At 60.1% G+C, this 17,920-nt stretch overlaps 1 protein-coding gene across 1 annotated transcript; it reads right to left on the bottom strand.

Moving 5' to 3' along the window:
- Positions 1–506: 506 nt before the first annotated feature.
- ABCA7 (ATP binding cassette subfamily A member 7) lies at positions 507–17,257 on the bottom strand. The gene is made up of 46 exons (XM_055566766.1): positions 16,976–17,257; positions 16,796–16,889; positions 16,478–16,619; positions 16,282–16,400; positions 16,069–16,145; positions 15,707–15,787; positions 15,263–15,473; positions 15,030–15,169; positions 14,643–14,759; positions 14,251–14,418; positions 13,892–14,109; positions 13,430–13,606; positions 12,873–13,095; positions 12,519–12,740; positions 12,222–12,423; positions 11,855–11,965; positions 11,462–11,633; positions 10,950–11,081; positions 10,704–10,843; positions 10,345–10,482; positions 9,985–10,169; positions 9,820–9,892; positions 9,261–9,463; positions 8,956–9,004; positions 8,645–8,749; positions 8,415–8,569; positions 8,071–8,195; positions 7,886–7,984; positions 7,465–7,752; positions 7,212–7,244; positions 6,932–7,109; positions 6,676–6,845; positions 6,077–6,254; positions 5,727–5,842; positions 5,313–5,457; positions 5,096–5,219; positions 4,607–4,736; positions 4,415–4,535; positions 4,265–4,327; positions 3,144–3,250; positions 2,785–2,926; positions 1,969–2,103; positions 1,790–1,893; positions 1,540–1,632; positions 855–1,095; positions 507–753 (listed from the first exon to the last, which is right to left on the bottom strand). Exons 1-46 carry the CDS (start codon positions 17,039–17,041, stop codon positions 607–609), a joined length of 6,459 nt encoding a protein of 2,152 aa, XP_055422741.1. The 5' UTR covers positions 17,042–17,257; the 3' UTR covers positions 507–606.
- Positions 17,258–17,920: the final 663 nt, after the last annotated feature.

Genomic DNA, 17,920 nt, shown 5'->3' with positions numbered 1-17,920 from the left:
CCATCCACTAACCCATCCCAGAAGGCCCTTGAGGATCCTCTGCCCACCACTCATCGCTCTGGATGCCAGGATCGGAGGGTGAGGGCCCACTGCAGGGCCGGCTAGCTGGTGGGCCTCTGCCTGGTTGGAGGCCTGAAGTCTGGGCCACCCCTTCCGGGCTTCCCCAGCTGCCCCAGACATTCCTGAGCCCTGACCTCATGCCCACTTCAGATCCAGCCACTCACAGGTACCGCCTTTAGGCGCCAGAACTACAGGGGCACTCAGGGGCTCCAGGAGCAGTGTCCAGGCTCTTATGAAGGGCACACCTGCACAGGAGACACTCCCCAGCCACCACACAAGCTTTCACAGCTGGGAGTCCAGCTAGCTGTAGCTAGGTTCATATCTGCATCCACACACCCACTCCAGCACACACTCTGTGCCAAGCCCAGTGTCCAGGCACATGTACAGAGCCATTTTGGGATGAATATGCAACCTGGCACAGGGACACAGGTACACAGTGCTTCACACCACAGCTTCCCTTTATTTCCTCCAGGGCCTCTGGAGTCTGGGTCAAGCTTCAGCCCCTCTGCCCTGCTTTGGTCCCCCCAGCTCCACAGAGGAGGAGGCTCAGAGGACTGTCTCAGCCATGCTGTGGTCATCGAGGAACTGGGTTATGAGTTTGGGGTGCTGCAGGCCTGGCACAGGGTCAGCCCCCACTTCTGTCTCCTTCTCATCTTCCTCTTTGCCCTGATCCTTGGAGAAGTACAAGAATACCTAGAGGTGGATGGCCCAGGGAAACAGGAGGAGAGGTCAGCTTGAGGGCCTAGCCCCCAACCCCATCTTTACCCCCAGCCCTGTTCTGGCACGGCGGTCACCTCCTCCAGCGTGGTCTGGCTCACAGAGAAGTCCTCCACGCCATGCTCTGCGCCGTGTGCCGCCAGCAATCCAAAGACTAGTGCCAAGGTGCAGCGCCCTCCTGGCAGCAGCTGGAAGCGCAGGCGGCCACCATGCGCCTCCCGCAGCTCAGCTCCCGGGAACGCCTGGGCCACAAAGTCGGCCGCCAACTTGGATCTCGACAAGGGCACCCTCAGGGTCAGTGTATGGCCAGCCCCGAATCTGGGGTGGGGTGGGGTAGACCATAGCTAATGGACCCGCCCATACCATCTTCCAGCCCTCTTCTAGCCCCACCCCTATACTTGGCTCCTCTAGACCCCCAGGCCAACCTGACCCCAACCTCTGCTCCTAGCCCCGGCTACATGCTCATCGGTCTCTAACCCTGCTGCTCCCCAGTCCCACCCACGCAATGCCATGCCCCACTGCAATATCCAGGTCATGCCCACTTGCCGGACCCTCTTTGGCCTCTGCCCATGGACACACCTTCACCCATCAGACCTCCTCCCCATCTCCGTCCAGCCTTGTCCCCTCTCCAGGACAGTCCATGATCCTTGCCTGTTCCCTGGTTAGAATCCAAACTGGCCCCACCTGATCTCCTCTCCAGGCCCACCTACACCTCCACCCTGATCTGCCCACACCCAGGCCTTGAGGCCTTGCCCCACTCACCTGCCCTTGAGGTGCTGCGCACTGCCCAGGCAGCGGAACCGCCCATTCACCATGATGGCCAGGCGTGTGCAGAGTGCCTCGCACTCCTCCATGCTGTGGGAGCCCAGTGACGTGAGCTCCAACCAGGCCTGGACCCACGGCACTTGGCTCTGGGCTGCCCCTCCCAGGGACCCTCAGCCTGCAGCTCTGGGCCACCTTGTGCTCTGGACATTTCCTGTCAGTCCCAGACTGCTCTGTTCCCCAGGCCCACCTGTGTGAAGTGAGTACCACGGAGCGGCCCTCCTGCACCACGGCCAGAAGACTGTTCCAGAGGAACCGCCGGGCACCAGGGTCCATGCCAGTGGTCGGCTCATCCTGGGCACAGAGCAGGGAGATGCTTAAATGTGGCCCCTTCCCCCCTACTCTGTCCTCCCATCCTCACACACATACCAGAAAGACTAAAGCCGGGTCCCCCACCAGAGCCACGGCTGTTGCCAGCTTCCGCTTGTTGCCCCCGCTGTAGGTGCCAGCGGGCTGGTCAGCATACTGAGGGAGGCCCAGGCGTGCCAGGCCGTAGCTTGCTGTCTATGGCAGGATGGAGTGGGAAGGGCAGAGTGAGAATGGGGTGCAGGGTGAGTGGGAGGGGCTAGGGAGGGGATATGGTGGTGGTTTAGACTCTCAGTGCTCAGTGGTGGACTCTTTGTGACTCCAGGGATTAGAGTCCACCAGGCTCCACTGTCCATGGGATTTCCCAAGCAAGAATATTGGAGTGGGATGCCATTTCCTTTTCCGGGGATCTTCCTGACACAGGGATCGAACCCGTATCTCCTGCATTGCAGGCAGATTCTTAACCGGCTGAGCCACCAGGGAAGCCCAGGGATACCGTGGGAAGGTAACTAAAGAGGATGGGGCCAGAGCCAGTACGGGGCGGGGCTGCGACTGGAGACGGGGCCAGACCAAGAGAGGCAGGACCTGGCCTAGTGGCAGGAAGCGAAGCCCTAACCCGGAGGTGAAAGTAGGCGGGGCCACAGCCAGGAAGGTTTAAGAGAGAAGGGGCGAGCCCCTAAGCAGAGACAGGGCGAGTGCAGCCTGAGGATGGTGGGAAGGGCTGGGGGTGTGGGGGTGGACCTAATGAGTGTGTAGGCGCTCAGGGAGGGCAGGGCAGGGCCAGAGGACCTAAGGTCAGGGGACCGAGAGCAGCAGAGACTGTGGTCCAAGGGCGAGATTGGGGTGGGGACCGGAGGGGTTAGCGGGGAGAGTGATCACCTGGGCAACTTGGGCTTCGGGGACTCCTCGCAGGCGTGCATACAGCTCCAGGTGCTCACGACCGGTCAGCAGCTCGAAGATGGCATCCGACTGAGGGCAGTAGCCCATGCGGCGGTTAGCAGCAGCCGGTTCCTGGGCCACGCTGGGGATGGGGGATGGGGGACAGGGAACTCAGGGCACTGGCTGGCCCTGGCCATGCGAGGGGCAAGCAGGGGCCTTGGGGCTCACCCACCCTATAAGGGACAGGAGGTAACTCAGGGCCGGGTCCATTGCAGGGGGACTCAAGGCCAGGCCGATCCTGTCCATATATGCGAGAGCAGGGGAAGGTGGGGAGGAACAAGAGCCCGGGAGCCCCTCACCTGTGGCCTTCCAGAATGGCCTCGCCCCCACTGGGCAGCGTGTCCCCAGTCACCATGCGGAATGTGGATGTTTTCCCTGCTCCGTTCACGCCCAGCAGCCCGAAACACTGCAGGTACACCCACAGAAGGCACTCATAGAAGCCCGGACAATTGTCCCAGCATCTCTGACTTCTGGGACATGTTTCTCAGCTTCCACTGGGAGGGCTGTGGGCAGGGGGATCCCTGGGCAGATACTGGAGTGTATGAGTAGGCACAAGCTGTCACATAGCAGAAATGCTAGATGACACACAGCATGTATTTAATCAATGGACACAGTAGATGTTCTATAAAGGTCACTTGCAGTCAGTGCTCCATAAATACTGAGGCAAGAGTTGGCTGAATGTTTCCTGCCATGCAGTGGGTACCGACAGCAAGAGCACCTGGTGAGAATTCATGCTGGGCACACAGTCAACCCAAGATGGAGAGGTTGACTGAACACAGTAGGCATTTGCTAAAGAGTGATGGCAATTTATACCAACACACCACAGGTGTCCACAGGTGTGTGCTAGCCCCTAGTAGGTGGCCAGGAAATGGACCACAGCAGACAAGTTTACACAAAGTAGTTGCTTGAATGTGCATTGGTACAGAGCAGGTGCCTACTAAATATTGGTTGTGAGCAAGTGCTTTATACATATACAGTATGGACTCATAAATGTTGGTGTTTGATAAAAGTTGATCATCACAAAGGTGGCATTCAATACACTCTTGGTACACACAATGGTGGGGGGGTTCAACAAGCTTTACTGTATACAGTTGGTACTCAATAAATGCTAACATATAGTAGGTGCACATAGTAACTGGCACATGTATGGGAGGCCAGTAGGTGTTCAATAATAAATTTATCCTCACTAAGATCTTGTTAATCCTATTGCACACAGTGGGGATCAATAAATGTAACCATGCAATAGGAGCTTCATATCTGTTGGCTCTAAATAGGAGCTCAAATACTGACAGCCAGTAGGTACTCAGTATAGGACAACAGACAGAGTAGGTGTTCCATAGGGGGAGGTAGACACAAACATGGTAAAGACCAGTGGGCGTACAATAGGGCAGCCTCTCACCCTTGCACCACCTGGACTTACCTCACCAGGGGGGATCCCCAGGCACAGGCGGTCAACAGCTGGTGTCCTCTGCCCAGGGTACACCTGGGAGGATGGAAGTCCATGAGAAAGATGGGTGGGCCAGTGGAGGCCCCCCAACCCAGCAGTGGAGGCCCCCCAACCCACACCCACCTTGGTCAGGTCCCTCAGTACCAACACATCCCCCTGGGTGGCCCCTTGTACTACTCGTTCCCGCTCACGGGCCACATCCTCATCCTCCTCTCCCAGGGCAGGTAACGGCCTCAGCTTGGGTCTGAGGACAGAGATATGAGTGGGCCCAGAGCGAGACCCCAGTCCCTGCCACCCTCCCTGGTCCCCACTGACTGTGGTAGGAGGCGGTTGTGGTGCTGAAGCAGTAATGTAAAGAGGAGGAAGATTGGCCCCTGTATGAACATGGCCAAGAGGTTCTTGCCGACCACCTCCCAACGCAGGGGTGACTGGAAATGCCCCTCTCCTGTGGGGACACAAAGAGGGATAGGGTCATTTTAGGGTCTTGGTTACTGGGCCTCTCCCCATTCAGGTCACCTTGGGTTCTTAAGGGAAAGCACCAAGCTGAATAGACACTCAACTGAGGTCTAATTGGCATGGAAAACAGTGGCATTGCCACCTCCTTTATTTAGTGCCTTAGACCTCTTGTGACATGACCAAGATGGAATTAACTTTTATGGCTGCTTTGCTGCACTTTTAACTTTGCCTACCCACCCTTCCAGGTCATCTAAGACCTCAAGTTCTCTTCCTAGGGGCTGCTGTTTGTCCCTGCACTGTAGGATTGACTCTTGTCTGGCACTTCCCCTCCTGGAGAGAAGTTCTCACCCAAGCGCTCAAAGGCATCAGCCATGGCCTGGTTCCGCACCATGTCGATGAGGCCCCGGCCCAAGCAGAAGTGAGGAAAGATAAGGAAGACCTGTTTCAGGATCCGGCTCACCTTCTGCAACTTCTGCTCAGGGGCAGATTAAGAAGGAGGTGGGTCAGAAGCCGAGGCTGAGGCCCATTCTGACCCCAACCCAAGGCCCAGCCTTGTGGGTCCCACCTGATCAGAGAAGAGCTCAAGCACGAAGGTGGCCATGCTGCCATTGATACCAATGAAGAGATTGATGCAGGTGAGCACAACATAGGCTGTGCTGGGCACGGAGAAGAAGAAGGAGGCTGGGTACATGAGTGGCGTGATCGACCAGCTGAGGGGGAACAGGAGTCACTGTTATTGTCAGACAGGCTGAGCAGCCCTGAGAAGAATATAGATCTCCCATCCCAAACTGTGTTGTAGACCTCTGTAACATGGTCAGGTCAAGATGAGCTTTTAAGGCCTCCTTGGCATACCCCTGAATAAGATCACACTTGGGGTCCTCTCAGATCTCCATATCCTCTCCTTAGGATCTGCTATAGAGTCCCAGCTCCCTCAGCAGAGTTGAGGGAGAACAAGTCCTGGAGGGGCTGGGAACCTCACCCATACAGTAGTAGCAACAGCAGGAGGGCAGGCAGGTTGGCAGGGGACACATACGCCCTCTGCTGGAAGGCCAAAAAGATGAGCACCACGATGCACGCTGACACCAAGTAGTTACACTGCATTGGAGATGGTGGTTACACCTTCAGTATGCTGAGCTACCAGGGAAGCCCACAGGCATCCTTGGCATTGTGTCCCACCCCAACCTCCCTGTGCTTTGGATAATAGGACGAGGTCTCCATCATCCCCAAGACTTCAGTGGTGCCATCCTAGACAAGTTCCTGACCAGAAAGGCCAGAAGAGGCAGTGGCAAGTGGTGGCAGGGCCCCCACCCCTCCAGGCGGTCTGCGCACCATGTCCCAGAGAAAGTTGCCAAGCCAGTAGAGAGTGGGGGGCAGGCCCCCCAGGCACTGCAGGTGTTTGGCTCTGGTGACACGCTCGTCAATGAGGACAAGGATGAAGCTGGCCGGGACAAAGGACATGGCGAAGACCACGCAGATGGAGACAAGCACGTCCACCGAGGAGGCCATCCTGGGAGTGAAGGGGCATGAGCTGCTCAGAGAGGAGTTGTGCTCACCACTGATGGGACTGAGGTCCCCAGGGCTAGACACAGCTGGTAGGGAAAGTCCTGAGCCATTTTGAACTGTTAGGCAGGGAGAGATCGTCCAGGTCTCTAGTAGGATAGAAGTGGATGTGACAAGGACGTGCAGGCAGGTGGGGGAGACTGCAGCCCATGAAGCCTGATGATGCCCCATTACCCTGGCCTAAGGGGTGGAGAGGGGAAGTTCTTGTTCTCAGTTTACACAGCAAGAGTGTGGCAGAGCGTAACTTCAGCTTCCACCACCAGAAACAACAGAGAGACCAACCAGGGTGGGGGGATACATGGGACAGGGGGACACACAAGGTGGAGTGGCACACAAGGCGGCGGGACACACGGGGTAGGGGCACTCACAGCGCAGCCTCAGACAACTGCTCCTTGGTGAGGTTCAGGGGGTGATTGAGCGTGGTGATGCTGTGGGCATGGTGGGAGGAGCCTGGTGGCAGGTGGGCACGTAGGAGAGCGTTGTTGGCCCGGTTTACAAAGGCCACCATGGCGTGCCAGCCCTTGTTGTTAAACCAGATCTGTGATGGAATTGGGGCCAAGGGGTCAGTGACCTGGGATCAGACCTTCCCCACCACAGTGCCAGCTGGCCACCGCCAGTTACCACCTTGAGGCCATCCTGAGTGTCCAGACCAACAGCCCATGCTGTGAGATTGTTCAGGAGGTGGTCGAGGGCCTCGCCTGGTGCGGGGTTCAGCAGCGCCCGCAGTTCCTCCAGGGAGCGGCCCACCTCCAAGCCCGAGGGCAGGCCTGGGTCTCGGCCCGCCAGGGAGAAGCCCCCATACCTGAGGGGCAGTGGAGGTAGGAGACAGCTGAGGGTTGGGAGGATGGGGCGGCAGGCAGGCAGAGGGCACAGGAAAGGAACCCATGCAAGGGACCCTCCTTACCTGACCTCGTTCACCCATTTCTTGGTCTTCAGGCTGTGAGAGAGACAGACACAGAGAGGTGAGTGGGACAGAGACAAAGATGCTGGTGAGTTGAGTGAGACAAATTAAAAGGAGGAGGCACAGAGGGCCCCCAGTAGGCCCCAGACCAGAGCTCCAGCCTGGGCATCCCCCCAACCCCTCCCAGGACTGTACCACATCCTCCCCACCGGACCCCTGCTACAGTTGGCCACGCCAAGTCCAGGGTGGTGCTCACCCTTGGCGCACCAGGCGCGGGTAGGTCTTGACCAGGAAGTCAGAAAGGTTTCGGCCTGTTAAGTTCTGGACCACTTCACCAGAGCTGGTTGGCGCCTGGGGTGGCGGGGGGCCACCGGCCGCGGCAGGGCAGTCAGGCAGCAGGCGGCGGGCACCAGGCTGGCTGCACTGGCAGGCGGGGGATGGAGACTCCGGGGTCCAGTTGCCACTAGCTAAGACCTCAGCCACGTCCACAGGGACATCAGGCACCGAGAAGTGGCAGAGGGCAGGCCGTGCGCATGCTGGTGCCCTGTGGGGGTAGGAGCAGGGTGGGGGTGGGACTGGAGGCCCCCTGCTCCCAACCAGGCATGGGGGATGCTCCAGAGCCCAGAGAGGGAAACCGAGGCCAGAGAGGAGCCAGGCCCAGGCTGGAGGGCCCTCACCTGCTGGAGTTACTTTTCAGGTAAGGCTCCTCCAGTCCGGCCTCCTCCAGCAGGGCCTCGAGCAGGCGGGTGTGTTCAGGGTCCCCTGGAGTGTCATCACTGTGTATAGTGGGTACAGGGTCAGGGCTGTGCCCACAGGCCCCTGGGCCCCTTCTCCCCACCAGGCTCCTCTCCTCTGCACCTACCTGAAGAAGGACACCTGGGAGCCATACATGCTGGGGCTTAGCTGCAGAGCCGGGTAGTATCCAAACGGGGGTGCAATGAGGCTGAACACCAGCGCCAGGCCCACGAAGAGGGCAGGTAGCACAATCTGAAGGGCCAGCCCATCAGTTCCCAGCCCATTGGCCGCCAGGCTCACCTGCAGCCTTCCCTGATCCTGCTCTAGAACCATCCATGGCTCCCCAGTGCTCTCAATAAAAGTGTTCAGAGTGGGGCATACACCTGGGCTTATGGGGATGAATTAGGTTGTAGAGTGGAAAATAGACACCAAGGGGCTTCCCCCACACTCCCCCACTAGGTGGCCCCTCACCTGAGCAAACAGGCCACGGCGGCTGCGGCGGGCAAGCAGGAAACGCTTGAGAAGTAAGGCCCGGAGCTGCTGGCAGGTGAGCGCCCAGCTGTGTACGCGGCCTGCGGTGGCCGGCCCAGAGCCCTGTAGTGCCTGTGTCTCAGGGGCAGAGCCAACTGTGGGGGATGGGAGGGTCAGTGCTCGGCCCTGGGGACCATGAAGGGCCACAGGGTGGGGCAAGGACAACTTACCCAGCCCCCCATTCTCCAGGGCTGTGTCCTCTGGCGGAACCTGGAGCTTCCTAGTCGCATCGGGATGAGCAATACCCAAGTACGGGCCCTGCCTGGGCCTACCATCTGCAAAGTCACCAGCGTTGGGGTCAGGCTTAGTGTTTGGCCTGGGGTCTGGGCCAGTGTCAAGGCTCACAAAGGAGGGGTCAGGAATCAGGGTGGAGGTCAGGGCTGTAGGTTGGGTCATGTTAGCCAAGAGTGGAGACCTGGTCTAAAGTCAGGTTGGACTCTGGACCGGGGTGAGGGGTCAGGACAGGGGCCTGCAGGCGTACCCTCTGGGCCTGCGTCCACAGCACAATCCTCCACCACCTTCAAGAAGATCTGGGAAGACAAAGCAGGGGGCTCAGACAGAGCCTGGGGACACACAAGAGGGAGGGGACTCAAGGGCCACATATCCCTCAAACACTGGGGGTCCCCAAGCCTCCCTGAGGGCCTCTGAGCCTCCAGGCCTCCACGTGGGCCCTGCCTCCTCCCTGGGACACCCAGGTGTCCACAGGCAGACTCTTCTTCATCCTTCCAGGCACCACCTCCTCCAGGCAGCCCTCCTCCTGCCCCCCACCTCATCCAGCAGCCACACCTCCTCCAGGCTGGTGTCAGAGATCCCATAGCCAGCCAGCCCCAGCTCCCCCAGCTGCTGGTCCAGATCATGGAAGAGCTCAGCGAAGCTGCCATCCAGGGCACCCTTGTAGGGCAGCGCCAGCACCAGCTCGTGTGGCAGATCCTTGACCAGCCGTGCGCCGGGCACGTGGCGCTGCACTATGGCCCACAGCTGGGCTGCACCTAGGTGGGCGGCAGGCACGTCAGGGGCCCTGGGGTCCCATGTTGCCCTGGCTCCTGCCCTACCCCCTTGAGGAAGGGGCTTGGGTGACCCACAAGGGACCAGTCCCTGAGGGCAGAGGAGGTCAGGATTAAGCACCCAATGGCAGGACTTGACCTGGGGTCAGGGCCAGAGTCTACTCAGGGTCAGAGGTAGGTTTGTGTGTCAGCTCAGTTCAGGGGTCAGGTCAGGGGTCAAGCCTGGGGTCGTTAGGCCTGTTGCCCTGAACCAAGTCACTGCCCCCCCACTGGCCCCTCCCTCTGGCTCTCCCAGCCCCATCCACAGCCCCTCACTCAGGCTCTCCCACCCCCGCCCTCACCGGCAGAGCTGGCCTGGCTGCCTGGCTCCCTTTTCTGCCCAGCATCCATGCTGTTCTTCAAGCCAGCTTCACCCTGGGGGCAGAGGGGCACCAGCTGCCATGGCCATCGCGCCTGGATGGGGTCTTAAGAACTGGGGTCGGTTGGAGGTCAGTTCCAGCCCTCACCTTTTCGCCGGTCGCCAGAGGCGGGGAACCCTTGGCCAAGGTCAGGTAGTATCCAGAGCCCAAGTGACGTCGCAGGAACAGAGGAGAGCCACAGCAGCACAGGCGGCCCCCTGCCACTACCGCCACCCTGTCTCCCAACAGCTCCGCCTCATCCAGGTGGTGGGTGGAGAGGATCAATGTGCGACCTAGGCAGGGGACCCAACCCACACATGTCATCAGGCTGCCCAAGCTGTGGTCTCTGCCCCATGCAGTAAACTCCTACTTATCACTCAAAACCCCATCTTCCATCACCTCTTTGTCAGAAAGATCTGGCCTTTCAATCAGCATCCAGGGAAATCTCAGGCCACTCCCAGTTCTTACCTTCACGATATTTGAGCAGCAGCTCCCAGATGCCTCGACGGGAAGTGGGGTCCACACCAGCTGTGGGCTCATCCAGGATAACAACTTGGGAGCCACCCACAAAGGCAATGGCCACTGAGAGCTTCCGCTGCATCCCGCCTGGGTTGGGACAGGGGTCAAGATCTCCACAGTCTTGGGCAGGGCTGCCTCCCTTCTCCCTGTACCTTTCCCTACCCACCTGGACCACAGTGCCTGATTCGTCCTGGGTCCCCAAGTCTGCCCATCTCCTCTGGCATCCCACAGTCCTCAATATAAAGTCCCAGCACCACCCCCCAGCCTCATCCCTGCAGACCTGGAGGCTCCCCCCAGTCTGGGCTCACCTGACAGGTGATGAGTCTGTGCATGCCTCTTGGGGATCAGCCCCATGTCCTGTAGCAGCCGGTCCTGCTCGGGACCCACGGCAGCTGCGCTCAGACCCTTCAACCGCCCATAGAACCAGACGTGCTCATCCACAGTCAGTCTGAGGCCGTGTACAAAAGACAATGGGGGGAAGTTACCATGGCAGGCAAGGCCCCAGAAAGCACCCAGCACCCCCACTGCCATGCCCCAGGCCCATGGAGACTCACAGGTCAAAGAGCACGTTGTATTGCGGGCAGACACCCAGGCAGGGCCGGATGGCTGCCATGCTGGTCCGGACGTCATGGCCCAGGACAGAGGCGGAGCCAGCCGTGGGTGGAAAGAGGCCACTCAGGATGGACCTGCAGGTACAGGGGTCTCAGAGCAGCTTCAGAGGGGAGGCTGAGGCTCCAAGAGCAGAGGCACCAGCATTTACAGAGCACCTACTGTATGCCCAGACCAAAGAGGTATTATGTTCCCATTTTACAGGGGAGGGAAGACGAAGCTCAGAGAAAATATTCATCACCTGCCTACTGTGGATCCAAAGTGAACTACAGGGGAGGTCCAAAGGGAACTGGGGCTGAGGGGCTGCAGGGGGGCATCAGGGTTCCCCGTCACTGTACAGATAGGGACCTTCTGACCCCAGAGGTCCTTTCCCTTGAACAAGTGTGCAAGTTGAGACCCGAAAAGAGGAGCTGGAGGGGAGGGGAGCTGTGAGGGGAAAGGAGTGATGGCTGCTCACATTGTGGTCGTTTTGCCAGCCCCATTGTGGCCCAGGAAGGCAGTAATGTGGCCCTGGTAGAAGTCCAGGCTGAGTCCGCACAGCACCGGCTGCGGGTTGCCAGGAAAGCGCTTTTCCAGGCCGCGTATGGAGACACCCGGAATCAGGCCAGGGGGCGCCTCCTCCACCAGCACTGAGGAAGGAGGGCAGACTCAGTTATGGGCGCCCTCAGAAGCCTGGGGACTGTTCAAGCTGGTCTGTGGAGTCAGGGACTTGTGGGGCTGGGGTCTGTGGGAGTTAGGGGAGCCTCAGGACCTAGGAAAGTCCAGAGGATTGGGATCCATGGGGACCTGGGTTTTGTGGGGGCTGAGAATCCAGACAGGGAAGTGACAGCTAAGGTTTGTTGGGCCTTACCGTTGGGGTCCTGTGCGGCCAGAACTGGGGCAGGACCCTTGGGGGTCTGAGACCCAAACCAGTAGCTCCTCCGAAAGGGAAAGTTCCACGGTTCGGGGATCCCATACTCGCCTGTGGGGAGTGGTGCTCAGTTACCCCTGAGGCGCTCCCCCTTGAGTGTGCCCACCTGGGATGCAGGGATCCAGGTAAGGGGTAACCAGGAAGCCCTGCCCACCCTCCTGCCTGCCCCAGGCCTTCCCTCAAACGCAGCCACCAGTGCACAGATGCCAGGAAGACCCACCCTTTCATCTGTATTCCAGGCCCCCTTAGCCCCACCCCGTCCGCGCCCGCCCTCAGCCCAGTCTCCCCTGCGTCTCCTACGGCCCACCTGGGCACACCGCCTCCAGGTACCAAGTGGCAAGGCCATAGAGAGCAGCATCGAGCAACAGAAGGCCAGAGACCTGGGCCAAGCTGAAGACATCTGCTGTAGGCCCGGTGCCAAAGTTGTGCCACTGCGCGCCCTCGCCCTGCTCCTCCAGCAGCGCCAGGCTCTCGCAGCCAAAACCGAAGGCCACAGGCGACAGAATGCTCTATGGGTGGGGGCGGGTAGCGGCGGGTAGGTAGGTCAGCAAACAAGGGCAGCTAAGGGTGAAGCACCCCTGCACCCACACGGCCCGGCTCTCACCGCGGCCACGCGGCTGCCCATTGGCAGCTGGTCCCTCCAGGCCACGCACAGCACGTAGGGCAGATAGAGTACGAAGTAGGCAAGACCCCCGCAGGCGGCTGCCAAGTTCGCGCGGGAGAAAAAGGCGCTCAGCAAGAAACTCTGGACTACCGTGGCCACAGCGAAAGCCGCCAAGAACAGGAACAGCACCCCCGGGTGGCTGTAGGGGAGGATGTCCCCGAGCTGCAAGGACAAGGGAGCTGGAGGGAGAGCGCGGATTCGCCCAGGGACGCGCAACCCCGCGAGGTGCCCCCTGCCCGTTACCTCCCGTACACACGCACCAGTCCCGAGTCGGCAAGGCGGGGGTGCACGCACCTTGAGCACCAGCACAAGCAGCGCGGTGCTGAGGAGAAAGGGCCCGAGGCAGCTGAGGAACCAGCCCAGCCACAGTGCAGTGGCGCTGAGCCCCATGGCGCGCATCGTGTAGCGCAGCCGAGTCTCCTTCTCACGCACCACGGCCTTCACCGTCAACGCCACAGAGTAGATCCAAGCCAGTGTCAGGAAGAGTGGCAGTGACCGGCTCAGGACGCGCAGGAACCTGGGGCAGTGGGCAGCTGCGGTGGATGCCAAAGACCCCCGCGCCGCCCCCATCTGGCACGACAGTTCCCGCCCTGGGATCCCAAGGTGCGGCGAGGACATTGGCCCTCCCTTGTCCTCGAACTCCTGATGGTGCTGTCAGGTTACGTTCTCCCTGTATCCAGAGACCCCAGACCCTGAAGGATCCCGGCTCCTCCAGCTACAAGATCACGGGGAGTGGTCCCTCTGAACCGTAGTTCTCAGCCTTGACTGCGTGAATATTCCAGATGGCACCCAGGCCCCCACCCTGAGACCCAGGATCTGGCATCTGGGAGAAGTGAGGAAAGGGTGCTCACGCATCGTCCACATAGCAGGGGTAGGGCATCTGCTGGAGGTAGAGGCCGGCATGGGGGGTGGTGCCTGTGAGCACGCGCACGGCTGCGCGCTCCAGCAGGTCCTGCAGGTACACGAAACCACCCCACACGTAGCGCAGGTCCGTCAGGGGGTCAGCGGCCGGACCGGGGTCCCAAAACCTGAAAGAAGTATGGGAGTAGCTGGGACCTGCCCATCACAACTTTAGCTCCGCCCTCACCTGTGTACAAACTACCTAGACCCACCTGCCAAGTGCTTTAATCTTATCCCAGAAGCCAAGGCATTGACCCCACCCACCAAGCCCTTGGCTGTGCCCATCACACCGTAAACCCCGCCCATCGTGGGTCCCTATTGGTCTAAGGATTTGGGCCCCACCTACCAAGATCTCTGATAGGTGGGATGCTCCCTAGCACCCCCCTCTGGTTCCGACCCACAAGGCCCCCTACCTGTCCTTGATCTTATTGGTTCTTGCGACATCATCGATATCCATGCGGATCTTGATACGCACGTGGCCAGGGCCTGGGGACTGCGCGGGGTCCGGGGAGTCCTCGGGCCCCAGGAAGACGATGCCAGCCCAGAAACGGTGCTCGGAGAGCAGCTTCAGGGCCCGCTCCACCAGGGCGGCCTCTGAAGGGGCGGCCTCCAGCTTGTCCAAAGTCACGCACTGCGGAGGAACCTGGGCATGAGTTCGAGGCCCCAGGGTCCTCCCCTGGACCTGAAGGCGGAGCCGCGCTTCCTCCTAAGAGGCCCTCAGCAGGGCTGCCTCTCCCCTCGGAGACGTTTTCCCAGGTGGACGGTCCCTCACCTCCATCACACGGCCCAGTGTGACCGCCAGATGTCCCACATCAGCGTGGGCCTTCTGCCAGCTGTAGCCACCGCTGCGGGGATTCAGAAAGGCACGAAGAGCTTCCACTCTGGCCCCACCTCCGGGTCTTGGCTGCCTCCTTCCCTTGTCCTGGATCTGCAGGAGCCTCTGTAGGGGTGCCAGAGAAGGTGGGGGTCTGCATTGGACGTTCAGGGCCTGTCACCCCTCTTCCCATTCCAGTGAGCGGCCTGAGCTCACCGTGGATACCACTCCCCACCTCCACACACTCGCCTGGAAGTCCCTGCCCTTCTCCCAAATCCTCATCAGGGGTGACCCTGCTGCCACACACCCCCGCCCCCCACACCCCTCTCCCACTCCGGTCCTGGCCCCACCTGTAGCATGGCGACATTGGCACTATCATTCAGGAAGTTGAAGAGCTGGGGTCCCAGCAGCCCCCATACCTCCTGGATGTCCTTCAACAGCGCCAGCTCCTGGAAAGTTTGGTTGACCTGCAAGAGGTGGGTGCTGAGGTCCACACTAGCCTTAGCTGTTCATGACCCTTCCCTTTAGTGAAGCCCCCTGCCCACCCCTCTTGCCTTCTCCCCTATGCTCTATCCTGCACCTCTGAGCACTGTCTGAAATCTGGCAATCCCTCCATTTCAAACCCCACATCCTGGACCCAGCCCAGGGGCAGCCAGTCTCGGGACTCAGAGCTCTCCTGTGGCCTGGCTCTCTCCTCCTCAGCCGAGGCTGGGACTGAGGGCCCCTCGCACTGTCACCTGGGCCATGATCTGCCGGGTGAAGGGTGTGTCAGGCGTGAACAGTACTTTCCCCAGGACCAGCGGCTTCAAGCGCCTCCAAAGTAGGCGGGACAGGGGGTGGGTGTCCAGGGCCCCCATCAGCTCAGCGCAGGTGGGGCCTAGGGCCAGGGTGGGAGCACCATGAGGCCCTGTGCCCACGTCCTGGCCCTGCTTCCCCAGGGAGAGGGGTAGAAACCAGGTTGGTCACTCACTCAGGCTGTTGTCCCGCAGGGCCTGCGCTGGCTCCTGCCCCACAAGCTCCTTCAGGTCACTGGCCTCATACCAGTTGAGGGAGGGCCCGCCTGGTTTGCTGGGCCCCCTGGCACTGCAGAGGGCTTCTGCCACCGTCTCCAGGGGACCACCTGGCCTGTGGGGTCTCTGTAGCAGGGCCCACAGCTCTCCCAGGCTGGGCAGCTCCAGGAGCTGGAGGAGGGGGTCACCAGAGGGCTGGGCAGGCTTCCCTTCCATGTGACCCCACCACCAAGCTATAACCAGGGCAGGGCCCTCCACCAGGAGCACCCTTGCCCTCTCTTTCTGCCCCAGTACCCCCATACAACTACTGAGGACAGGTGCCCAGGGTTGCTCTGTCCTCTCCCCTTCCTGCAGCCCACCCCTCTAGTTTCCTGGCAGGGGCGGAGACTGCACTGGCCTCTTACCTCCTGGGCCATGTCCTCTGCAGCCTCCACAAGGCTGCCCACGGACTCCTGGGCATGGCCCAGCACAGAGCCCAGGGGCTCCTGGGAAGAAAGATGACAAGATGACAATGAGGTTTGTGGACGTCTTACTCGGGATCCAAGTTCCCAAGGGGTCCATGCTATCATAGCCTCATTTACAAACAGAGAAACTAAGGCTCCAAGAGGCACCTGAGCTTGTTCAAGGTCTCAGGGCTGGAATCTAAGGAATATCACTCCAGGCATCAGGGAAGGCCCAAGCAAAGGCCTGGAAGCTGGCCCCTGAAAGGGGCAGGGTGAGACTCGGTGAGGTCAGGGTCCCAGATCTTGCCTTGTCCCCACCTCACCCCTTGCAGCAGTGTCCCCAGCAGCTGAGTGGCCAGGGACAATCCCTCCTTGGGCTGCTCACTGGGCCAAGGAAAGGCTGAGGGAGTAAAGCACAGAAGACCAGGGTGAGGCCAAGTTTAGCTGGAGCCATGTCCCACTTGTCCCACTCCAAGCTGTGCCATCAGGTGGAGGCGCAGAGCCCAGCCCTGCCTACCACAGGCCCGCCTTCTTACTTGCTGGGGCTGTGTGTGCAGCCTTCAGAATGGGCATCAGCTTTCTCAGGCTAGCCAGCATCCTATGGGCACTGGGGCCCCCCAAGACAGTGCGAGCATCTGCCAGGAGCCGAGAAACCCTGGATACAGAGAGAAGGCTGGAGGCGGAGGCTAGGCGAAGCTGCCCACCCCTGTCCCGCCGCTCCCAGTGGTTTACAGGGAGTCCTTGAAGTTGCTGAGGACGCCAGGCTCCTCGCCAGGGGTTTGCCACGGGAAGCAGGTGTTGTTCACATTGCAGATGAGGCCCTGGAGCCAAGGGATGGTGCCTGCTGAGGGCAGCGGCTTGTTGGGAAAATGACCTGCAGGGACACCAGGTGTGGGGTTCTTGGCTGAGTCCCCACCCCCAGTGACAGAGTGCCCCCCTCAGCCATTATTTGAGCGTCCGGTCTGTGCTCCGGGTTCTCACTGGGGCCCCTGTGCATAGAGTGACCACTGCTAATCCTAACCCCAAAGCTCTGGACGCTTGGGGGCTTACATTCATGCTGCTCGAGTGGGGGGTGGGAATGGCGAACGGCCACCAGGATGAAGAAGAGAAAGAGCGGCCACAACAACTCCACCAAGAGTTGGATCTGCGGGGGCAGAATAGGCTTGGGGAGTGGCGGCCTATGGGGGACTGTGGGCCGCCCCACCCCCGGCCCACCCGACTGGACATTACCGGCTGCCTCCTGCGATACAGGAAATTCTTCCAAAGCAGCAGCATCAACTGTGTCCAGAAGGCCATGGTGGAAATGGACAGCAGACAGGACGGAGAGGTCAAGCTGAGGACGTACTGTGTGGTTGAGGGCAACTCTCTGTCCCTCTCTGAACCTCATCATCTATTTCATTGCTCAGCACTCTCAGAAGCTGTGCTTGGAGCCAAGAAAACAGTAGGTGCTTATTAAAGGGGCTCTATTCTCCGGAGGGGTGGAGTAAGCCAACGGGAGACCTGCCCGAATCCTTCCTCACATCTGATTGGTTGCGCGGGATCTGTCGCTTCCTCCAGAGCAGCAACTGGGGTCCCAAAGGCGGGGAATTTGTCCTGCAGGGGGCGGAGCCTAGGCTTAACTCTTTCATTACCAGGCTCCACCCTAAGCCCTCCGGGGGGGGGGGGGGGGAGGCTTCCAGGTCCTGTCCCCCAGCCTCATCCTTAACCCAGGCAAGGATTCCCTTTCCCCCCTCTCTCCTCCAATAATGATAGCTAGGAGTATTTTATACTGCTGTCTGGAAGAAGGGCTATCCCAGGCCACCAGAGAGGCGAGTCACCCAGCTGGAAGGGGGCTCCAGCTCTGCCCACCCCTCACGTACTATTCGTCGCTCAGAAGAACCCCAAGATCCAGAAAATGAGTAAGAAGCAGGGGCGCTTCTGGAAGCAGCTATTATTGATAGTGTCCCTTGCTTGGAGTCCAGCCTTGGCCTACTTCATCATCGTATACACGGAGAAACTGAGGCCTCCAGAAGGACAGGGAATGGACCCAGGACCCCTGACCCCCACTTCAGGACTCATTTACAAATGGGATCGGGGGGCGGGGAGCGGCCTCAGTTTTTCTATTGGTAAAATGGGGGAGAGAGCTTAGCGGCGTATCAACTGGGAGAGCGGCTGCAGGTAGGTGAGTCTATTGCC

The sequence above is a fragment of the Bubalus kerabau genome, chromosome 1 (genome assembly GCF_029407905.1).
Source record: "Bubalus kerabau isolate K-KA32 ecotype Philippines breed swamp buffalo chromosome 1, PCC_UOA_SB_1v2, whole genome shotgun sequence".
Classification (NCBI taxonomy): domain Eukaryota; kingdom Metazoa; phylum Chordata; class Mammalia; order Artiodactyla; family Bovidae; genus Bubalus; species Bubalus kerabau.
The sequence above is the reverse complement of the archived record's forward strand: the minus strand, read 5'-3'. Positions and strand labels throughout refer to the sequence as shown.

Coding starts and splice junctions, on each gene's coding strand:
- ABCA7 (XM_055566766.1), bottom strand. CDS start 17,041: ATGGCCTTCTGGACACAGTTGATGCTGCTGCTTTGGAAGAATTTCCTG. Junction 11,966..12,221: donor CCTGGAGGCGGTGTGCCCAG/GTGGGCCGTAGG, acceptor CACTCCCCACAG/GCGAGTATGGGATCCCCGAA. Junction 6,255..6,675: donor CAGTTGTCTGAGGCTGCGCT/GTGAGTGCCCCT, acceptor CTTCACTCCCAG/GATGGCCTCCTCGGTGGACG.